At 38.7% G+C, this 19,714-nt stretch overlaps 1 protein-coding gene across 1 annotated transcript in view; it reads right to left on the minus strand.

The window, feature by feature from the left end:
* Positions 1 to 3,954: 3,954 nt before the first annotated feature.
* The window catches only part of LOC136862835 (polyisoprenoid diphosphate/phosphate phosphohydrolase PLPP6), an 88,833-nt gene continuing 73,073 nt past the window's right edge, over positions 3,955 to 19,714 (minus strand). The window contains exon 3 of the mRNA XM_067139105.2: positions 3,955 to 4,472. Within this exon, the coding sequence (XP_066995206.2) occupies positions 4,072 to 4,472 (401 nt within the window). The 3' untranslated portion in view covers positions 3,955 to 4,071. The remainder of the gene's footprint in view (positions 4,473 to 19,714) is intronic.

The following is a 19,714-nucleotide window of genomic DNA, read 5'->3' on the forward strand; positions in this document are numbered from 1 at the left end:
CCTATGAACAAAAATTTGCCCCAATTTGTCCTCTTGAATCCCAACTTTATCTTCATATTGTGATCTTTCCTACTTTTAAAGACACCGCTCAAACTTATTCGTCTACTAATGTCATTCCACACCATCTCTCCACTGACAGCTCGGAACATACCACTTATAATACAAATATCATGGTCCGTTATTGGACATCATAAATTTTCCAGGTAACTCATTCTTGGTTTCCTGGGTTTTGCCCCTGTGTGCTAAGTTGGGCTCATCAGTTGGTACTTAGCACACCCACCAAGACGCAAGGCTAGTGCATACCGTGGAGGCCACTGCATAGGCTACTTGAAGCCACCAGCAGTGCCAATGCACTATGAGAGACTTTGTCTCATTTCCAAAATTGATGCCTGCCTGGCCATCAGATGATTACCAATATCATGATCCATTATTGGACATTATAAATTTTCCAGCTAACTCATTCTTGGTTGCCTGCGTTTCGCCCCTGTGTGCTAAGTTGGGCTCATCAGTTGGTACTTAGCACACCCACCAAGATGCAAGGCTAGTGCATACTGTGGAGGCCACTGCATAGGCTACTTGAAGCTACCAGCAGTGCCAATGCACTACGAGAGACTTCGTCTCATCATCTGACGTGGCCGTGGCCTTAATTAAGGTACAGCCGCAGCATATGGCTGATGTGAAAATGTGAAAAAAAAAACATGGAAAACTATCTTCAAGACTGCCAACTGTGGGATTCGAACTCACTATCTCCCGAATGCACCATGCTGTCTTGAAGCTAACTGAAGCCGCATTATGTAGGCAATTGAGGTGATCACTTTGGGATCACTATAGGCACTGTTGATATTCACAAATAGGTCAGGATCAAATGAATCTATAACAGACTTTATGGCATCTAGATGTTCACTATAGAAGTTAACAAGGGAGGGAAGAACATGGGTAGAGGCAGTTAACACTGGTTCTCAGGACAATAGTATTCTTGGAAATTTTTGTTTGTAAGATAGCACTCATTATAGGGGTTTTAAAGACACTTTCTTTGTTGCTGAAATTCATCTGTTCACTTGTGTAAGCTTAGCTCTAAAGTCTTCAGCAACATGTTGCAGTCCATGAGTCAATCATGTAAAATTGAGTATACTGGGATAAAACACTTCCAGAAGAGTTGCAGCTTTAAGCATACATGCTGCAGCATTGGAATACAGAACTAATACCTTCTCCTCTTGCATTTCATTATGCTAAAAATCTTTTAAACCATTAGACACAAATCTGGCAATAGCGAGTGATTTTTTTTGGGTCCAACTCTAGGGATGGCTTTGAGGGTCTCTCAGGTTTCTGCTACAAGACTGCATTAAATCGAGCCTTAGTATCCGTTGTTTCATTAAGCAATCTATGAAAACGTGTCCAATCTAATGTACTGTCTTATGTTGCCTCATGTAGTGTTGAATGATCAGGAACATGTTGGTTGCAAAACTTTTCCAGAAAAGATCTGAATTCAGACACTTGAAGCTTGCATCATGGACTATTGGCTGCAATCATCGTACTGCACTAGTCCTTATAAAAAGGAATTACTTGAAGGGGAAGGGTTCTGCATGTGTTAAAATTATTTCTTCTTCTATAGAAGTTTTTGTTTGTTTCTTCTATGCAAAGCACTTTGTACGTTCTATTCAAGCTGGGATATTATAGAACATACAATATGATTGCTGCATACTTGGCAAATCGCTACTTTACCGTCGGTTGTAAAGGACCTATCAACAGCAATCCATAATTTTAAATTTAAAGCCAACGACTGGTGCCATAATCACAATTGCATGTTTGGAAACACCAGCATGCAGGTGACTAATCTCATTAAAAATGCATTAGGTACTGTCTAAATAGGTATGAAAGATGTAAATATAAGCAGACAATATACATGAATCAAAGAAAGGAGTGTGTTTTCTGCAACTAATTGGGAACTTTTAAAGCCTATGTTGGAGGTATGTCTATCTGCAATGGTGATTCTCCAACCTTTCAGACACCTGTCAGTCATCTTAATTCACCCACAAGATCTGTGTCGATGTGACATAAAGTAAATTGCAAAAAAATAATTCACCGACTGTGGCAAGTGGCAATAGCCCGAGCTTGAGGTTCGAACATCAACCTAGCAATTTATATTATGTGTGAATACGAAAACACCAAAATATATAAAATGAAATACAGTTATAATAACCCTAATGTAGCAATTTGACATTTTGTCTTTTTCCAGCATCTAAATAACAAGAAACAGTAGGTATAGCCTATATACAAAGTGAGTAGCATAAAGCGGAACCAGTCCCGTAGCCCAGCAGCGCAGCCTGCACACAGGAGGTGCATGCGTGACAGGAAGTCCGCAGCAAATACATTGTTGCATACGCTATTTCTAACAAACAAATAAATAAACAAACAAACAACACAAAACAACACAAAAAATAGGAAGTACTCATATATATCACGCCAGAGGTTGAAGCTGCCTCCCTTCGTTCTTCAAGCATTTCTGGCACCTGCTTAGGAAACTGTTCATTACCCTTCAGTAACTTTGTACCCGTTCAAACAGAACCGTAGGAAATTTCCATTTCCTGAGCAAGTCGTTGAAGTGATTTTGTAGGAGACCTTTCCAGAGAGTTACCTACAGTTTCTTGTGAAAGTACTGTACGTGGCTTATTACGTTTCTTATCAAGAAGACTTCCCGTCTTCCGTAATTTATTTACTAACCTATGAATCAAAGTTCGACCTGAAACTTGAACATCAGGAAACTTCTCTTGAAATAATCTCCTTACGGTCCTCGCACTTTCTGTATGAACATATGAATCGTAAAGGAATACTCTTTGGCAAACAGACTACCGATACCCGACTTGAGCCACCAGAGCCATTTCACTGAATTCACACAATGTATTAATGTCACCAACGAAACACATGCCACGTTTGCAAACGTTCAACAAAGACTGAAACCTGGCGCGGTACACGGCCTTGAGCACATCCGGCACTGTATTTCGTCACCAGCTGACTCACTCACTCAGCAATTCCCGCGCACAGGACGGACGGGTTCCACTTTATTCTGATCACATGAAAGAAATCCCAGCTTTACAGATCATCCATCTTAATTTCCATTAATGATCACATACACATTTCTACACTACACTTTGTATGGAATTTTTATCAATGAGCTTCTTTCATCAACTGAATATATGGCATTCTTAAATCGGTATCTAAATATCGTTGTTGCGCCTGCAAAAATCGTCAAGTAATGATATTTTTGGAAAAATACTGACCCGCAGCACATATATTATGAAGAGCTATGAAGAGCGAGAATTCCTTGACAATGTTCACACAATATTGAACCTTAGATTACACCACCTGACTGGCCAAATTTCTAAGCTAAAATATTTCACATAAGTTAGTGGTTTTTGCAGGCGCAAGGATGATATATGTTTAAAAATAAAAGCTATTTATTTGGGGCGTCGACCTAGAAAGATCTTTTGACCCTATGATATATGTTACAAAACCCCATAGTACAGTGGGTACTTGCCTGGATAAACAACACTTCTTGGAATACAAGACATAATATTTTGGGTTTATGCTTTGTGAAACAAGACAAGCTCAACGTGAACTCAATCTCTCACAAAGACCTTGTTTGACTTTCTCAGTAGCGAACGAAACGAAAATTCAAGGAAAATTCTCTGAAATGCGCAAAATGTTAGAGATTTGGATAATTTAATTTGAATCAACCATATTATTAACAACAAAAACAATAACTTGGTGCTAAACATAACATGTGCAGTTATGCAATATGGATTCCAACAAAATTTGAAGTATTTTACAGGGCAGCCTGAAGATACCCCACTTCTTAGTCTTTGCTCATAGAGTACACAGTTCTTTTCACTTGCCCTTCATTCTTAAACGTTTGGAAGTTACAGAATTATATGAAAAGTAATTAAACTTCCATCCTATTATTAACAAATTTTAATCCATTAAGATTGTTAATTTAACAAAAATAATTAAACCAATATAAGACATATGTTCTACTTAAATTATAACTCAGTTGATTAACATTGTTTTCAGTATTTACACATGGTAGCTACCACCTTCCAGTCTCTCATCAGATATATACGATATAGCCCAAGCTGACGTCTCCTGTGATAACCACAACCATCCGATAAGAAGTCCTTCCAAGATTCCAAGTAAAACACCACCAAGCACATCTAAAATATGATGTCTACGGAGCAGGAGGCGAGACAGACACACAGCAGTACACCATGCCAGTAGGGGCAAGGTCAGTATAAAGTGAACTGGCCATAACTTTATGAAGAAGAATGCCACAAAACATGCCCTTGAGGCATGTCCAGATGGAAAGGAAAATTTATCTGGCCCTACAGTAACAAACATGTCAGCCTTATTGGCTGCTGGTCGTCGCCGTCTTGTAAAAGCTTTGAGAACAGCTACGAATATTATATCCAAAAGCAGACCTGAAAACAAAAGAAAGCATATTTAAATAAGCGCACCTAATGATTATCATCCAAGAATTATACATACCACAAACGTAAGTTTAAAAAAATTGTTCATAATAATTTGCCATAGGTTGTCTTTGTTGGTACATATTTCTAATTACCTGGGGGATACACACGGGATGGAAGCTGGTGTGATTTGGAATGATGATTAGTACAGCGAAAAGTAAGACTATGATCATGACAAGAGGTAACAGAAAATCCAGAGGACTGATAAAAATAGGAAATGAACCTCTTGAAGTAGTGAAAATTTTAAAATATTTCGGCAGTGTGATATCACAAGATGGAAATTTGGATGGAGAAATAAACTGATTTAAGAATACAGAAGTCTGCAAGTTTCTACCAGTGTGTGAGAGACATCGTATGGAACAAAGATGTGCCAATGAAGTGCAAGAAGGTTTTATACTCCTATTATAAACCTATACTGACCTATGCTTAGCAACCTGGACGTTAACTAAACAGAACCAAAGTAAGATACAAGGAGCTGAAATGAGGTTCTCGAGGAGCATACAGAGAAAGACAAGACGAGGTAGAATATGAAATGAGGAAATAAGAAGCAGCGTGGGAGTGTGTAAACTTCAAGAAGAGATTGGTATAGCAAAGATAAAATGGTTTGGACGCATGATGAAAATGCCAGAAGAGAGAATACCAAAGAGAACATTCATGGATACAGAGACCGGAAAGAGGCCTAGGGGATGTCTTAGAATGAGATGAAGGAGCTCTGTTGGGTGGACTGTACTGCAAATAGAGGAGTCGCTAGCAATAAAGCACTAGAAGAGGAATGGTGGAAAGATCGAGTAAGGTGGAGGGCTTTGGTACACTACCCTACCCAGAGAGAATCTGGAAAAGGGAATGGATGAAGAAGAATAAGAATAATAATAATTTGAATTTGCCATTGAATTGCAATATACAGGTAGACCTCGTTATACGCGATAGTTACGTTCCACGGAATTGCCGCGCATACCAAATTCGCGTAAATCGAGTCTGTCTCTATATGTAAAATATAGGGTTAGGTTTTCGTTTACTCGGATATTGAATTTGAAATAACTGACATTCTTAGTATTTTTACAAAATATAACCATTATCGTGTTTCTGAAACCCATTTTAAAGCAAACTTTATACACTTAAAAATTTACATTGAAACACACAATAATAAACTAAACTCTGCATACAAGCTCTTGGCGTTAGCTTGAATAGGAGCTCCAGAGAGAGGCATGTGTTGTTTGTTGTAATGCTCAATCCACTCCACTCTTTCCATCGCTTTCGACCGAGATTTGGTCACACTAGTCACACTTAAGTTAGAAGAAGATTGAGCCGTTTTTATTTTGAATTGATTCCGCAGTCAAGAATAGTTCTCACAGGGGTTCGTCGAAGTCCAAAAGCACACTGTATGTAAAAAATACGCTCATCTTTCTCATAGCGATCCAAAACTTCTAACTTTGTTTCTAACGAATACAACTTTGGTATCATAGGAAAGAAAAGAAAAGATCCACCTAATCAATACAAATTTTATTGTAACTCTCTGAATTACAGTACCGGGTTTTGACTCTTTACGAAGTCATCCTCAGCTGTACTATACCCTTACATTAGTTACAATTTGGTGTTATGCCTTGTTAAGTGATAATGTGTGACAAACGTTGACATATTACAAAGTGGTTAGCTATATGCTCCTAGCCTTGAGTATGTCTGATGACCTAAAACTCGTGTTGAACACCTTATTAAAATATTAATCATATAACACATTAAAATGCTCACAACACTTGGTAAAAACACTTTAAAATACATATGTCTTGTTACAGTCCAAGATAACGGGTAAAAACACGTTACAATAAAATTTGTATTGATTAGGTGGATCTTATCTTTTCTTTTCTATGATACATGATAGATATCAATACGGAACATAATGAAACTAATAAATCAAGATACAACTTCGGTACACGCTTCTTTCCTTCGACAGGCACACTTCCTTACCTTTTACCCGGCATTTTAAATACGAAACCTGTCAAGTGCACTTCACAACTCTACTGACCGGAACTGACGATTCACGTCTTGACAAACACGACAGAAGGCGCGCGAAGAGATGTGCTAGCCCCGTTTAACCTTGGCGCGCGATGTAGTGTACGTTAAAGAGTTCGACACTTATGTACCCGCCTGAAGGCATTACAGCTTCCACGTACTGTTAACAGAGGGCAGCATTAGACTTTTAAAAAATCGCGTATATGCGAAATCGCTGATAACGAATCCGTGTATAACGGGGTTTACCTGTATATGCCTTCTCAAATTACTTGACAGAATCTACTGTCTGGAGATATTTGTCTAATATGCTATTGATAATGAGATATAAGAGTCTCTGTGGTCCATTGGTAAAAGAAGACTTTTTCGGTTGTTGCCTTTTCATGTTAAAGGACTGGAAATCTTGATCATATCCTCGTGTACTTAAAATGCATGCAAACTTTTGCCTGTAACAAGAGATAATAGGTCGTCTTTATTGGTATGTATTTCTAATTACCTGGGGATACAACTGGGATGTAAGCTGCTGTGATCTGTACGTTAAGTACTATTCTTGGCATTTGACTGGAGTTGAAATGTTGATAATGAGATGTAAGAATCTCCGTGATCCATTGGTAATAGAAAAAACTTGTTTCAGTTGTTGCTGTTTAATCTTAGAGGTTTGGGAAATCTTTATCATTTCCTCTAGTACTTCAACGCATGCAAACATTTGGCTGAAAACAACAGATAATAGGTTGTCTTTGTTGGTACGTATTTCTAATTACCTGGGGGATACAATTGGGATGGAAGCAAGTGTGATTTGTATGCTAGGTACTATTCTTGGCATTTGTCTGCAAATGAATTGAGTAACCACATCTAGGATGGGCAAGAATGGGACGGCTTTACTAAGTTACCAGAAGCTGAGTGCACCCCGTTTTCAGCCCCACAAACCATCTTTAAATTCATGGCAGAGCAGGCAATGAACCTGGACTAGCTGAATAGAAAATTACTTTGCTAACCCTTAGACCAAGGACTTGAAATAATAATAATAATAATAATAATAATAATAATAATAATAATAATAATAATAATAATAATAATAATAATCATTATCATTTCCCCTTTTCCAGCTGACATCAAGTGGGGGCCAACTATGGTTCCTCTCCACTTTGTCCTGTCTTTTCACCATTCCTCATCCAACACTGTGTTCCAGTCCAGGTTCCATCCATAGTAATCTTGGGTTCCCTCGTCCTCTCTTCCCTGTTGTCTATCTTTCCATGAAGTCTAAAAGAGAACTGACAGTAGAGTTCAAGATAAGAACTAAATCAATTTACTACTTTCTTGTTGTGCCAGTCTGAATCTGTATCTCACATCAGACTGGTGATTCATAAAATATGCCTTTTTTTCACAAAGAATATTCTTGAATAATACTAGTAGGAATAAATGTGTGTCAGTGTTAACCACTTGTTCAACATTCCTTTAAGAAATTAAAAAAAACAAAAACAATCTGTATGCAATTAAAGAAATGAACACATTGTATGTGTAAAATGACCTGCATGTGTGCAATAAATTTCCATGCTTGTCCTGTAAATGGGACAATAAAATGATGTAAAGCCCTAAGGTCTGGGAACAACAAATGTAATCAATTCTTCATTAATTGACACATAAGGAGTTCTGCAACTCCTCTTGCATATCAAACTATGAACAATGAACTCGCTTGATATATCTCCTGTTTCCCAGGGCCTTTCATATCTTGTTTCTGCATGCAATACCATATGTTTTTTCAATATCTAAGAAGGCCATCAGTAGACCTTTTCCACATTCATAATGCCATTCCTGTAAATGTCTTATGGCAAAGATGAGATCTACATTGGACCTTCCTGATCTGAAGCCATACTTTTCTTCTCTCAGACCTCTCTTACTTTAGACTTAATCCAGCCATCCAGAACTTTTTGAAAATCTTCACGCAGTGACACATTAGTGAGACTCTTCGATAGGTTTTAGACTCTCTTGTAAGTCCTTTCTTTAACTTAACTTTCTTCAGCTTACCTCAGCTATTTCTGGGGTTGCTTGAGCCACCTAGGTTAATTTGTTTTATTTAGGCTGGGGGTTTAAGGCCAGGTGCCCTTCCGGACACCATGTGATTAATGAGATGAAAATCTCAACCCAGGATCGACCTCAGCTCTCTGGGCGAGAAGCCAGCAGCTAAGCTACTGAGCTAATCATGACCCCTCCTCTCCCTTTCTTAAAGATAGGTACAATTGTTCCCCTCCTCTTCCAGTCTTGAGGTGTGATCTCCTTCCATACAGCTCTCACCAACCGATATAGTAATTGTTTTCCCATCCGTCCAGCTGTTCTCACTATTTCCACATAAACCTTATCCAAAACTGGTGCCTTCCCTCCTTTCATCTTCCTCGGTGTTACTTTTTTGCTGGTGGTTTAACATCACACTGACATACTGAAGGTTATATTTAAAAAAATATTTTTTAATAAATTAAATAATTAAATTAAATTTTCAATAATAACAGTAAATACATGCAATCTGGCATCTATAAGTTAAAATGTGTGCAATGGGAGGCCACCTACATAGGACAAACAGATAGGAATTTTAATATAAGTTACAAGGAACACGTAAATGCTAGTAGGCACAGAAGATTCTCAGCATGAATGAACATATGAATGAATGTAACCATAAGTTTTCCACTATTAGTGAAGCAGTTAATAAGGAAAAAATTTCTTAACATCCTTGAAAGCTTATACATCTCTACAGAGACCAGAGATATAACCTCATTCATAACCTCAATGAAAAAAAAAAAAAAAAAAAAAAAAAAATTAAAGAGTTAATAAAAATCAACACCAGTATACAAATAAATTCCCTACAAATTCCCTTATGTCATTCCCTCCCGCTGCCTCGACTTCCCCTTAAGTGATAGTTTAAGGCAAACACAAGCTTGCATTCATTTAGACAATCACTTTACTTAATGTAGCCTCCGTAGCTCAGGTGGCAGCGCGCCGGCCTCGCACCACTCGGTTCAGTGGTTCAAAATCCGGTCACTCCAGGTGAGATTTGTGCTGGACAAAGCGAAAGCAGGACAGGTTTTTCTCTGGGTACTCTGGATTTCCCTGTCATCTTTTATGCCAGCAACACTCTCCCATATCATTTCATCTGTCCATCATTAATCATTGCCCCAGAGGAGTGCGACATGCTTCGGTGGCCGGCAAAGTTTCTACCCTCGCCGCTATATGGGGCTTCATTCATTCCATTCCTGACCCGGTCAAATGACTGCAAACAGGCTGTGGCTTTTCATTTTCACTTTACTTATTAGTGTCACCACCGAGGGCTGGTTGACAGAACGTGAGTCTTTATTTTTATTTCACATGCTAAATTCAATTAATTTTAGTTTATTCTCTTATCTTCAGTATTCTTTCTTTTTTAAGACCCAATTTCAACAAGAGCTAATTTAAACATAAGGTTCCATACTGACAACAAATATAAGAACAAAAGATCACAGAGATTGCCTCTTTCAGTACCTTTCAACTGCCAATCACCTTAGAATCTGTTAATCACACGTGTTCATCTCTCAATGTCCGCCTCTGTAATGTAATGGTTAGTGTTATTAGCTGTCATTCTCGTGGGTCCGGATTTGATTCCCGGTATTGCCAGAAATTTAAGAACGGCAGGAGGGCTGGTATGTGGTCGAAATGGTACATGTAGTTCACCTCCATTGGGGATGTGCCTGAAAAGAGCTGCACCCCCCTGGGTAGAGGACACAAGTTTACTTTATCTCTCAATGAATTTTTGATGAAATTTTTATCTAAGAAGTTTTTAAACAAACTAACAACTACACAGTTTTTATAGAATGTGTCTATTTTAACTTGCACAAAAATTGTTTTAATCATGTTATTTGCTTTACGTCCTACTAACGATTTTTATGGTTTTCGGAGATGCTGGAGGTGCCAGAATTTTGTTCCGCAGGAATTTTTACATGCCAGTAAATCTAAAGACACGAGCCGACATATTTGAGCACCTTCAAATACCACCGGACTGAGCCAGGATCAAACCTGCCAAGTTGGATTCAGAAGGCCAGTGCCTCAACTGTCTGAGCCACTCAGCCCAACAAAAAAAGTTTTAATGTGTATATCCTATTTTTAATGTGTGTCTGCCATGTGATTAAAAAATTTATATGAATCTGGCTGAACATGGCCACAAGAAGGCTCAAACATGTTCTAACTGAGGCATGACTATTTAATTATTGTATAGTAGATATAATGTACTGAATAGGTAGAACCTTCATAATAAATTCTTTTCAACAATTATTATATAATGTACCAGAAATATCGCTACGAGAAAGCAAGTTCGAAGAACAAGAGTTAAACTTCGCACGAGGTGAAGGATAGGCAAGCACGCCAAACTCGGCTGACGTACACAGCAGTGATGGGGCCGCCTCGGGCCGGCCTCGCTCAGCGAGTATGACCATATATGGTAATGTTCCGATCCATCCGTGAAAAGTCTATTTGGAGTTAAGATACAATTATTTTTGTACCGCGAATGTTGAGGCTATAACAACAGCTGCAAACTACCAAATTCTTGAGCAAATCTACCAAGTATATTAGGATTCATAGAGGTGGTTAATATCCACGTTTTGAGATGATTCATCAGCTCCAGGTATAAAAGCATGGCGATCTAGGCTACAGGGAGACAGTAATACTCCACCATCTCTGCCATACGGGTGATGAGTGGAGCTCTACAAGTGCGGCAGACAGAAGCTATGTATGTCCAGCTGGGATTCGGTATTTCGGCGAGACAACACACTGACTTTCTAGTGCTCGGTTCCGGTGGAACATAGTGTTTTCTTCAACTGTCATATTAGGACTTGTGTTTTATTTACAAAGAGTGGCGTTCCAAAGGAACATAGAATTTTTCCAAGTGTTACAATTTCTCCACGTGTTGTAATTTTTCCCTGTGTCATATTGAACTTGTATCTTAACAGACTGTGGGAACATAGAATATTAATGCCATATTTGAACTTGCATTTTCTTCTCTTGAGGTTCCGAGAGAACACAGAATTTTCAGTGCTGCACTTAGGCTTATAGTTTCTACTTCGTAATAATTATTCACAGAGAGTGTTAAGCATTCTTCAAGTGCAGTTAAACTTTAATAATAATTTAAAGACAATGTTGAACATTCTCCAAGTGCCTTTAAACTTGTTTAATTTTTAACGAACATGCTAATATGTCCTGAACTTGAAAAAACTGTAAATATTATGTTCAGAGTTGTGTTCCAAGCATAAAAATGATGAATCCAGTCAGTTAGGAACAGTGATAATACAAGTTAGCAACCTAACAGAATATTTCAGACTGTCGTGCCAATATCAGCGGACTTACATCACGAACTTGACATTGTAAATTTGTACATAATTTTCTCAAGTATCAATACGGCTGACAAGGAATGTGAGATCAGTTACCCAGTTCAACTGTTTTCTTTTCAAGTGTCAATTTCATTAACATTTGACGTATTCCACTTATAATGAATCAATGCAGTATTCAGGCAAAAATTAATTTATTCGAACGTGATACGAGTTGAATATCATGCAGAGGACTTATGTGCTCATAACGCCTCACCTCTCAGTATTCTCGTGCAATATCGAACCCCGCAACGTGTGTACCTAGAAATTTGAGAACTTCCAGATCCTCCAGAAATTCGAGAAATTCTAGAATTTTACATGTTATGAGTCTCATTATGATAGCCATATTGGAGTACAGAATGTAAAAGTTTCAAACAAATTTATTAAAAAACCAACATTCCAATACTTTACAATCTTCAAGTTTAAGATACAAATATTACATATATGTTAAAATGGGACATGTTTCGCTTAGGCTTTGTAAGCATCTAGAATGGCGAGAACTTTGGGTCAAGGACGGGCATGGTCCCTGTCCAGACCGAGCCCAGTAATCATCCTGGAGTCCGGAGGTTCCAGCCTGTTACAATGCATCAACTCAACTTGTGTAAAAGGTGATATGAATTTGTTTCAAATGAGTACTAATTCAATGAGCTAATAGTAGTAGATTCAATGATACAAGGGGGGCTTAGATGATAGGAAGGAGAGCAATCCAGAGTGGGGTCAGAAATGTCAATCTGTGCAGTGTAATTGCGAGCAGTACCTAAACTGGTTAATCTGGTGATTATGCAGAGAAGTGGGCTGAAAGGTGTTACAAGAATTAATTGTGAATTGGAAAACAGATAGTCTAATTTATTGACAAGAAGGATACGAATGTTAGATTGAAAGTTGAAGAAAATTGAGGAACTTGCATATCAATCCAATGTGTTTGAAAAAATCTAAGCCCAAAATAAGAGAATGAGAAAGATCTGTTATGACCAATAAATTGTATTGCCTGGCCGTTAAATCCAAATGGAACGCTAACCTACGTACTGATTTAAGTAGTGACTGTGAAGCCGTTTGGGTAGAAGTAAAATTTCAGCATTCCAAATATCTACTTGATTGTTTTTATAGACCACCTTGATCAACCCTTAATTATTCTGAAAATTTTCAAGTAAATCGGCCTATGGATTCTCAAGATATTGAGTTGGAAAGAAAACACATTTTCCACGAGGGGCAGGCAGCCAGCCTCGACTTCGGGTATAAAAGAGCGGAGACTGGAGAGGTACAGTTGGTTGCAATCTACAACTTAACCACGACGGGTCATCGTACGATCGCCGTGTGCAGGTGTCAAACCTGAGAACTTTGTCACGTTACGCGAAACTAGTCGTCGTACTTATACAATGTCTAGAGTGCAACGGACTTAGAAAAATCTGGGGTGTGCCAAAATGAACTCTAATATTTCTCAGTAATATCTCCAAACTTGTAAAATTTCAGCGTGTGCTAGAACGAGTGTTTAACATTTGACAGTGATTGATCAGAACTTAGGATATTTCGATAACTTGGAACTTAGTATTTTTTGTAACCGAGAGTGGACAACTTTTCCTAACATTACTTGTTTTGAACAGTGGTATCAAATAACCTAGTGAATCTTAAGAAAAATTTGTGGCAATTCCGTGAAATATTAACACAAGTGAAGGGAAATAACACATAATATCACCTTAGTATTTGTGTTATGAATAATTAGGATCATTTGAATACGTCTTACGTATGTAGTAAATGAACTGAACTGGCACTTGATAACCTGACAAGCTTTAAACTTCAGGTTTAATTTTAAACCAGCTGACCCCGTGGTGTAGGGGTAGCATGCCTGCCTCTCGCCTGGAGGCCCCGGGTTCGATTCCCGGCCAGGGTAGGGATTTTTCTCTCGACCTGATGGCTGGTTCGAGGTCCACTCAGCCTATGTGATTAGAATTGAGGAGCTATCTGACGGTGAGATAGCACCCCTGGTCTCGAAAGTCCAAAATAACGGCCGAGAGGATGCGTCGTGCTGACTACACGGCCCCTCGTAATCTGCAGGCCTTTGGGCTGAGCAACGATTATTGGGCAGGCCAAAGCCCTTTCAAGGGCATTAAGTGCCGTGGGTTTTTCTTGGTTCATTTTAAACCAAGTACAGTATGTTTTTGACTGACAGTAACATTATTCTCATGTGTAAATACATATAGTATGAATTATTTGAACAGTGTTTTGAAACTCTTACTACTTGAACTGTGCTCCGAAATTGTGATTACCTAAAACTGTGCTTCTAAAGGTAGAATCTTTCGAACAGTGTTGGGCGCTTTGAAACCATAATTGTTTCAAACTGTGCTTTACTTTCACTTGAAGCCATAATTATCTAAAAGTGTGATTCTTATTTTGAATTTTACGTGACCGACTGTGATTCAAAGTGCGATTCTAAGTACTGTTTACTAGTAATTTACTAATATTCACTTGATCAGATCATGCTATTTTAACACTCACAATTTATCACCAATTGAACTTTCTCATATCTTCACCATTAATAAGTGACACCAGAAATATTGACCGAGTGTTTAACCCTCATATCAACCTAACACCTGACTCAACGTGGGAGATGGTACGTGGTACAACGTGGGATTGAATGTGGTACAACGTGGTGCTCAAGACATCGAAGAAGTCCAGATGCCGTTCGTAGAACCACATTCCCCAGTTCCAGCGTCATGAACATTCAGGTGATACGAGTGCATTTAAAATCAAACTTTTTGAACTGTTAAAGACAGTGATAACGTTGAAATCATTCACTTATGCTAAATAGTACTAGTCAATAACGAACTTCATGAAAAGTCACTTTATTCTTTTCAAGTGCTAATTTAATTTCAAGTGCTAAGGAAATTTAAAGTAATATTTTAGAAAGACTGTAGGCATTACAAGTGATTATTCAAAAAAACTCTAGAGAATTACAAAGCTATATTCTCTTTACAAAATTAATGAAGGAAAATAGTTTATTTTCATTTTTCATTCATCGCAAGAATTTATCAGGATTCACAATACTTATTGAAACATTCAAGAATAAATCTAACAGAGGAGATTTCCAATTAACTTCTAATTTCCAATGCGAGATAATAATGAAATTATTCATGCGTCAAGCCAGTTGAATAAATTTAGTTTTGCAAAATAACATCTATTATTTCGCTCTGTGAACTCCTTTCTCTGTACCGGCTCCTAAGAACTGAACACTCCCCAAGACCATTCTCATGCTCCTTAACCCTACAACTTTTCCTTGAACGGTATGTCTTTAAGAACACCTGTGGGGATAGACTTCTTGATTACCTGCTCTGCTCCGTTGAGCCTTCAGTTATTTCTGTGGCACGAAATACTTTAAAATCGAACCACAAGTCTGTAGAGGCAACAGTCTCTACTCCCCCCCCGAATGTCATCGACCCTACACCGGGAAATGCCACTGAAACCCCATAACAACTGTACTCCACAGGAGCGGCTACAAAAGGATTCTGTTCTCCACGTTAGGAGCGCCCTACAAGTTTCGCCTGGCAATAGCTCTAAAATGCCTTTGGGAGTGGCAAACCCATCATAATAAAAGCCTATATGATGACAAGTGTACTGAAGCCTCGGAAAATGCTAGGGCGTTCCCCACAAGCGATGTGCCATTCTTGTGATGCTGGGAGAAATGTGAGAAATGGGTGACCAGCAAACAAATACATCAAGATAGCGACCATCAATGTAGTGACACTAACAGGGAATGTGGAAGAAATTGTAGATTTTATGGTTAACAAAGGTATAGCATTGCTGGGAATCAGTGAGACCAAATGGAAAACTGGTGTTTCAGATATAATTCAAAGGTATGCTCCACAAAGAGGAAATACAGATATGGACTAGAGGAATACCTTGAATATCCCATATACAGGAAAAACAAGTTGTGATCATGAATGCCCAAGTAGGTCAGGAAATAAAAGGAGATGAGATTATAGGTCTATTTGGATATGGGAAGGGAAACAAGGCTGGAGATATTTTGGGAGACTTTTGTAGAAGAAATGAGCTGATCATTGGTAACAAATGGTTTTGAAAGAAAAACAGTCAGAAGATAACAAGATATAGTTGGGATAACAAAATACAAACTCTGATAGATTACATTTTGGTCGAGAAAGGTAACAGGAGAATGTTGATAGATGTAACAGCCCTCCCAAGTGAATCTTTCGAAGCAGATCACAGAGTTGTGATAGCTAAGTTAAAGATGGGAAAGATACAAAAGATGACTGATATTAGGCAGAGAAAGCTAAGGGTGTGGAAATTACAGCAGAAGGAAATAAATGAAGAGTTCCAGACACACATTTAAACAAGTATACCTAAGGAAGACATTGGAAGGGTCGAAAAGAATGGGTATACTTTAAAACAGTCATGGTGGAGTCTGCAGAAAAGACCTGTGGAAGAGTATCAGGAAGGAAGAAAGATCAAGAAACGCCCTGGTGGAATGACAGGGTAAAGGATATAGTCAAAAGGAAGAAACAAGCTTGGAACAACAGAATGCAAAACAGAATACCGGCACTGCAAGAAGGAGTGCTCCAAGGTGGTTCAAGAAGAGAAAAAGAAATGCTGGCAAAAATTCACTGAATCTCTGCAAGAAGATACAACCGGAAGCAAAAAGATCTTACTCCAGTGGGTTAAAAAGAAGAAAAACCCAGGTGAAGGTGCTAACTTCCATTAAAAATGAACAGGAGGAAGTGATGACACAGAAGCAGGATATATTGCAGAGGTGGGGAAAATACTTTGAACAGCTTTACAACGTGCAAAATACCTCAGTACAAGGAGAAATCAAAGAACCAGATTTAGTGCAGATGGACGATTAAAAAAAAAAAAAAAGTTGTCCATGGCAGAGATTGAGTGGGCCACTAAAAGAATGAAACGAGGCAAGGCACCTGGAATTGACTAGGTCACCATAGAAATGATAACAGCAGCAGGAGCAGTTGGTCTACAGTGGTTGTATACACTCTTCAGAGTGATGTGGAGAGAAAAGAATGTTCCAAAGAGTGGACGAAAGGGGTCATTATACTGGTTTTCAAGAAAGGAGACAGCAAGCAATGTGAAAATTGCTGTGATCTACCAAAATTGTGTTTTGCAATATTTACATTGTGTCAAATGATGGAAAGGTATTGGGAATATGGAAAGGACATGGTAATAACGTTTCTAGATACTGAAAAGGCATATGACAGTGTCCCAAGGAATTTGGTATGGAAAACATTGAGAGGCACAGATTGGGAATGAAACAATGCAGATGGTAATAGCACAGTATCAAAATTGTGAAAGCTGTGTGAGAACGAAAGTGGGTCAAACTGAATGGTTCAGAGTAGAGACAGGCTTAAGACAGGGAAGTGTATTGTCTCCTTTACTCTTCATTATCATCATGGATATAATTCTACATAATATCAAGGATGGCCTTAATTAGGGTACTGCCCCAGCATTTGGCTGGTGTGAAAATGGGAAACCACGGAAAACTATCTTCAGGACTGCCGACAGTGGGGTTCAAACTCACCATCTTCCGAATACTGGATACTGGCCGCACTTAAGCGACTGCAGCTATTGAGCTCGGTGATGATATTGTAGTTTGGGGAGATAATGAAGAGGAAGTAGACACATCAAGTCTGATCATGACAAGATGTAACAGACAATCCAGGGGAGTGATAAAAATAGGAAATGAACCTCTGGAAATAGTGAAAAATTTTTAATATTTGGGCAGCGTGATGTCACAAGATGGAAATTTGGATGGAGAAATTGATTTAAGAAATACAACAGTCTGCAAGTTTCTACCAGTGTGTGAGACACATTGTATGGAACAAAGATGTGCCAATGAAGTGCAAGAAGGTTTTATACTCGTCCTATTATAAACCTATACTGACCTATGCTTCAGCAGTCTGAACGTTGACTAAGCGGAACTAAAGTAAGATACAAACAGCTGAAATGAGGTTATTGAGGAGCATACAGGGAAAGACAAGACGAGATTGATATAGCAAAGCTAAAATGGTTTGGACACAGGATGAGAATGCCAGGAGAGAGAACACCAAAGAGAACATTCATGGATACAGAGACTGGAAAGAGGCCTAGGGGACAGCCTAGAATGAGATGGAGGAGCCCTGTTGTGGACTGTATTGCAAATAGGGGAGTCAATAGCAATAAAGTACTAGAAGAGGAATGGTGGAAAGATCGAGTAAGATGGAGGGCTTTGGTATACTACCTTACCCAGAGAAAATCTGGAAAAGGGAATGGATGAAGAAGAAGAAGAATATCACGATTGTAATTATATTTTCATGTTTCACAACCAATCATGGCTAATGATACACTATATATTCTATCTCGGTGCGACGTAAAGCCCTTAGCAAAAAAAAAAAAAAAAAAAAAATTCTATCATATGTTAAAGGGCCTCCCCTGTAAACCGTGTGACCTTGCAGTGGAAGGGAGGCTTGCATGTCCCAATGAAGCAGGTAGCCGAGCCGTAACTGCAACCATATCGGATGGATATCTGTCAAGAGACCAGACTAACGAATGGTTCATCGAAAGAGGGGTAGCAGACTTTCAGAAGCTGCAAGGGCGGCAGTCTAGATGACTGATATGGTCTTGTAATATTACTTAACATTGCTTAGGACATGCAGCTCTCTCTGTACGAATGATGGCTTCATCCCAGGTAAAACATTCTGGAGGTAAAACAGTCCCCCATTTGGATACCCAGGTGGGGACTACACAAGAAGGGGCAGTCATCAGGAAGATGGATACTGACGTTCTGAGAGTCGGAGCGTGCAATGTTAGAAGTTTGAATCGTTGTGGTAGGTTAGAGAATCTTCAAAGGGAGATGGATAGACTAAAGATAGATCTAGTTGGTATAAGTGAAGTAAGTTGGCAGAAAAGGCAGGATTTTAGGTCAGGCTACTATAGAATTATCAACACAAAATCAAACAGGGGAAATGCAGGAGTTGGTTTAATAACGAATAAGAAAATAAGGCAGCAGGTAAGCTACTACGCCCAGCATAGTGAAAGGATTATTGTTGTCAAGATAGACACCAAGCCAATGCCCACCACAATAGTGCAGGTCTATATGCCTACTAGTTCAGTGGAGGATAAAGAAATCGAAAGAGTATACAAAGACAAAGAAGATTTAATACAATATGTAAAAGGTGACGAGAATCTAATAGTGATGGGAGACTGGAATACAGTGGCTGGCCAAAGAAGAGAAGGTAACATAGTAGGAGAATTAAGATTGGGACAAATGAATGAAAGAGGAAGCCGGCTGGTTGTATTCTGCACCGATCATAATTTAGTCCTTGCTAACACTTGGTTCAAACACCACAAACAATGGCTGTATACATGCACGAGACCTGGAGACACTGACAACTGTGAAAACTACCACACCATTAGTTTAGTATCTCATGCCTGCAAAATTTTAACACATTATTTACAGAAGAATTGAAAGACAAGTTGAAACTGAGTTGGGAAAAGATCAATTTGGCTTCAGAAGAAATGCGGGAACAGGTGAAGCAATCCTGACTTTACGTCTGATCTTAGAGGACCGAATTAAGAAAGACAAGCCCACAAAAATGGCTTTCGTAGATCTAGAAAAGGCATTCGATAATGTTGGCTGAACCAAGCTGTTTGAGATTCTGAAGGTGATCGGGATCAGATACTGAGAAAGGGGAATTATCTACAATCTATACAAAAATCAGTCTGGAGTGATAAGAATCGAGGGCTTTGAAAAAGAGGCAGCAATCCAGAAAGGAGTGAGGCAAGGCTGCAGTTTGTCCCCTCTCCTTTTTAATG

This window comes from Anabrus simplex, chromosome 2, assembly GCF_040414725.1.
Source record: "Anabrus simplex isolate iqAnaSimp1 chromosome 2, ASM4041472v1, whole genome shotgun sequence".
NCBI classification, from domain to species: domain Eukaryota; kingdom Metazoa; phylum Arthropoda; class Insecta; order Orthoptera; family Tettigoniidae; genus Anabrus; species Anabrus simplex.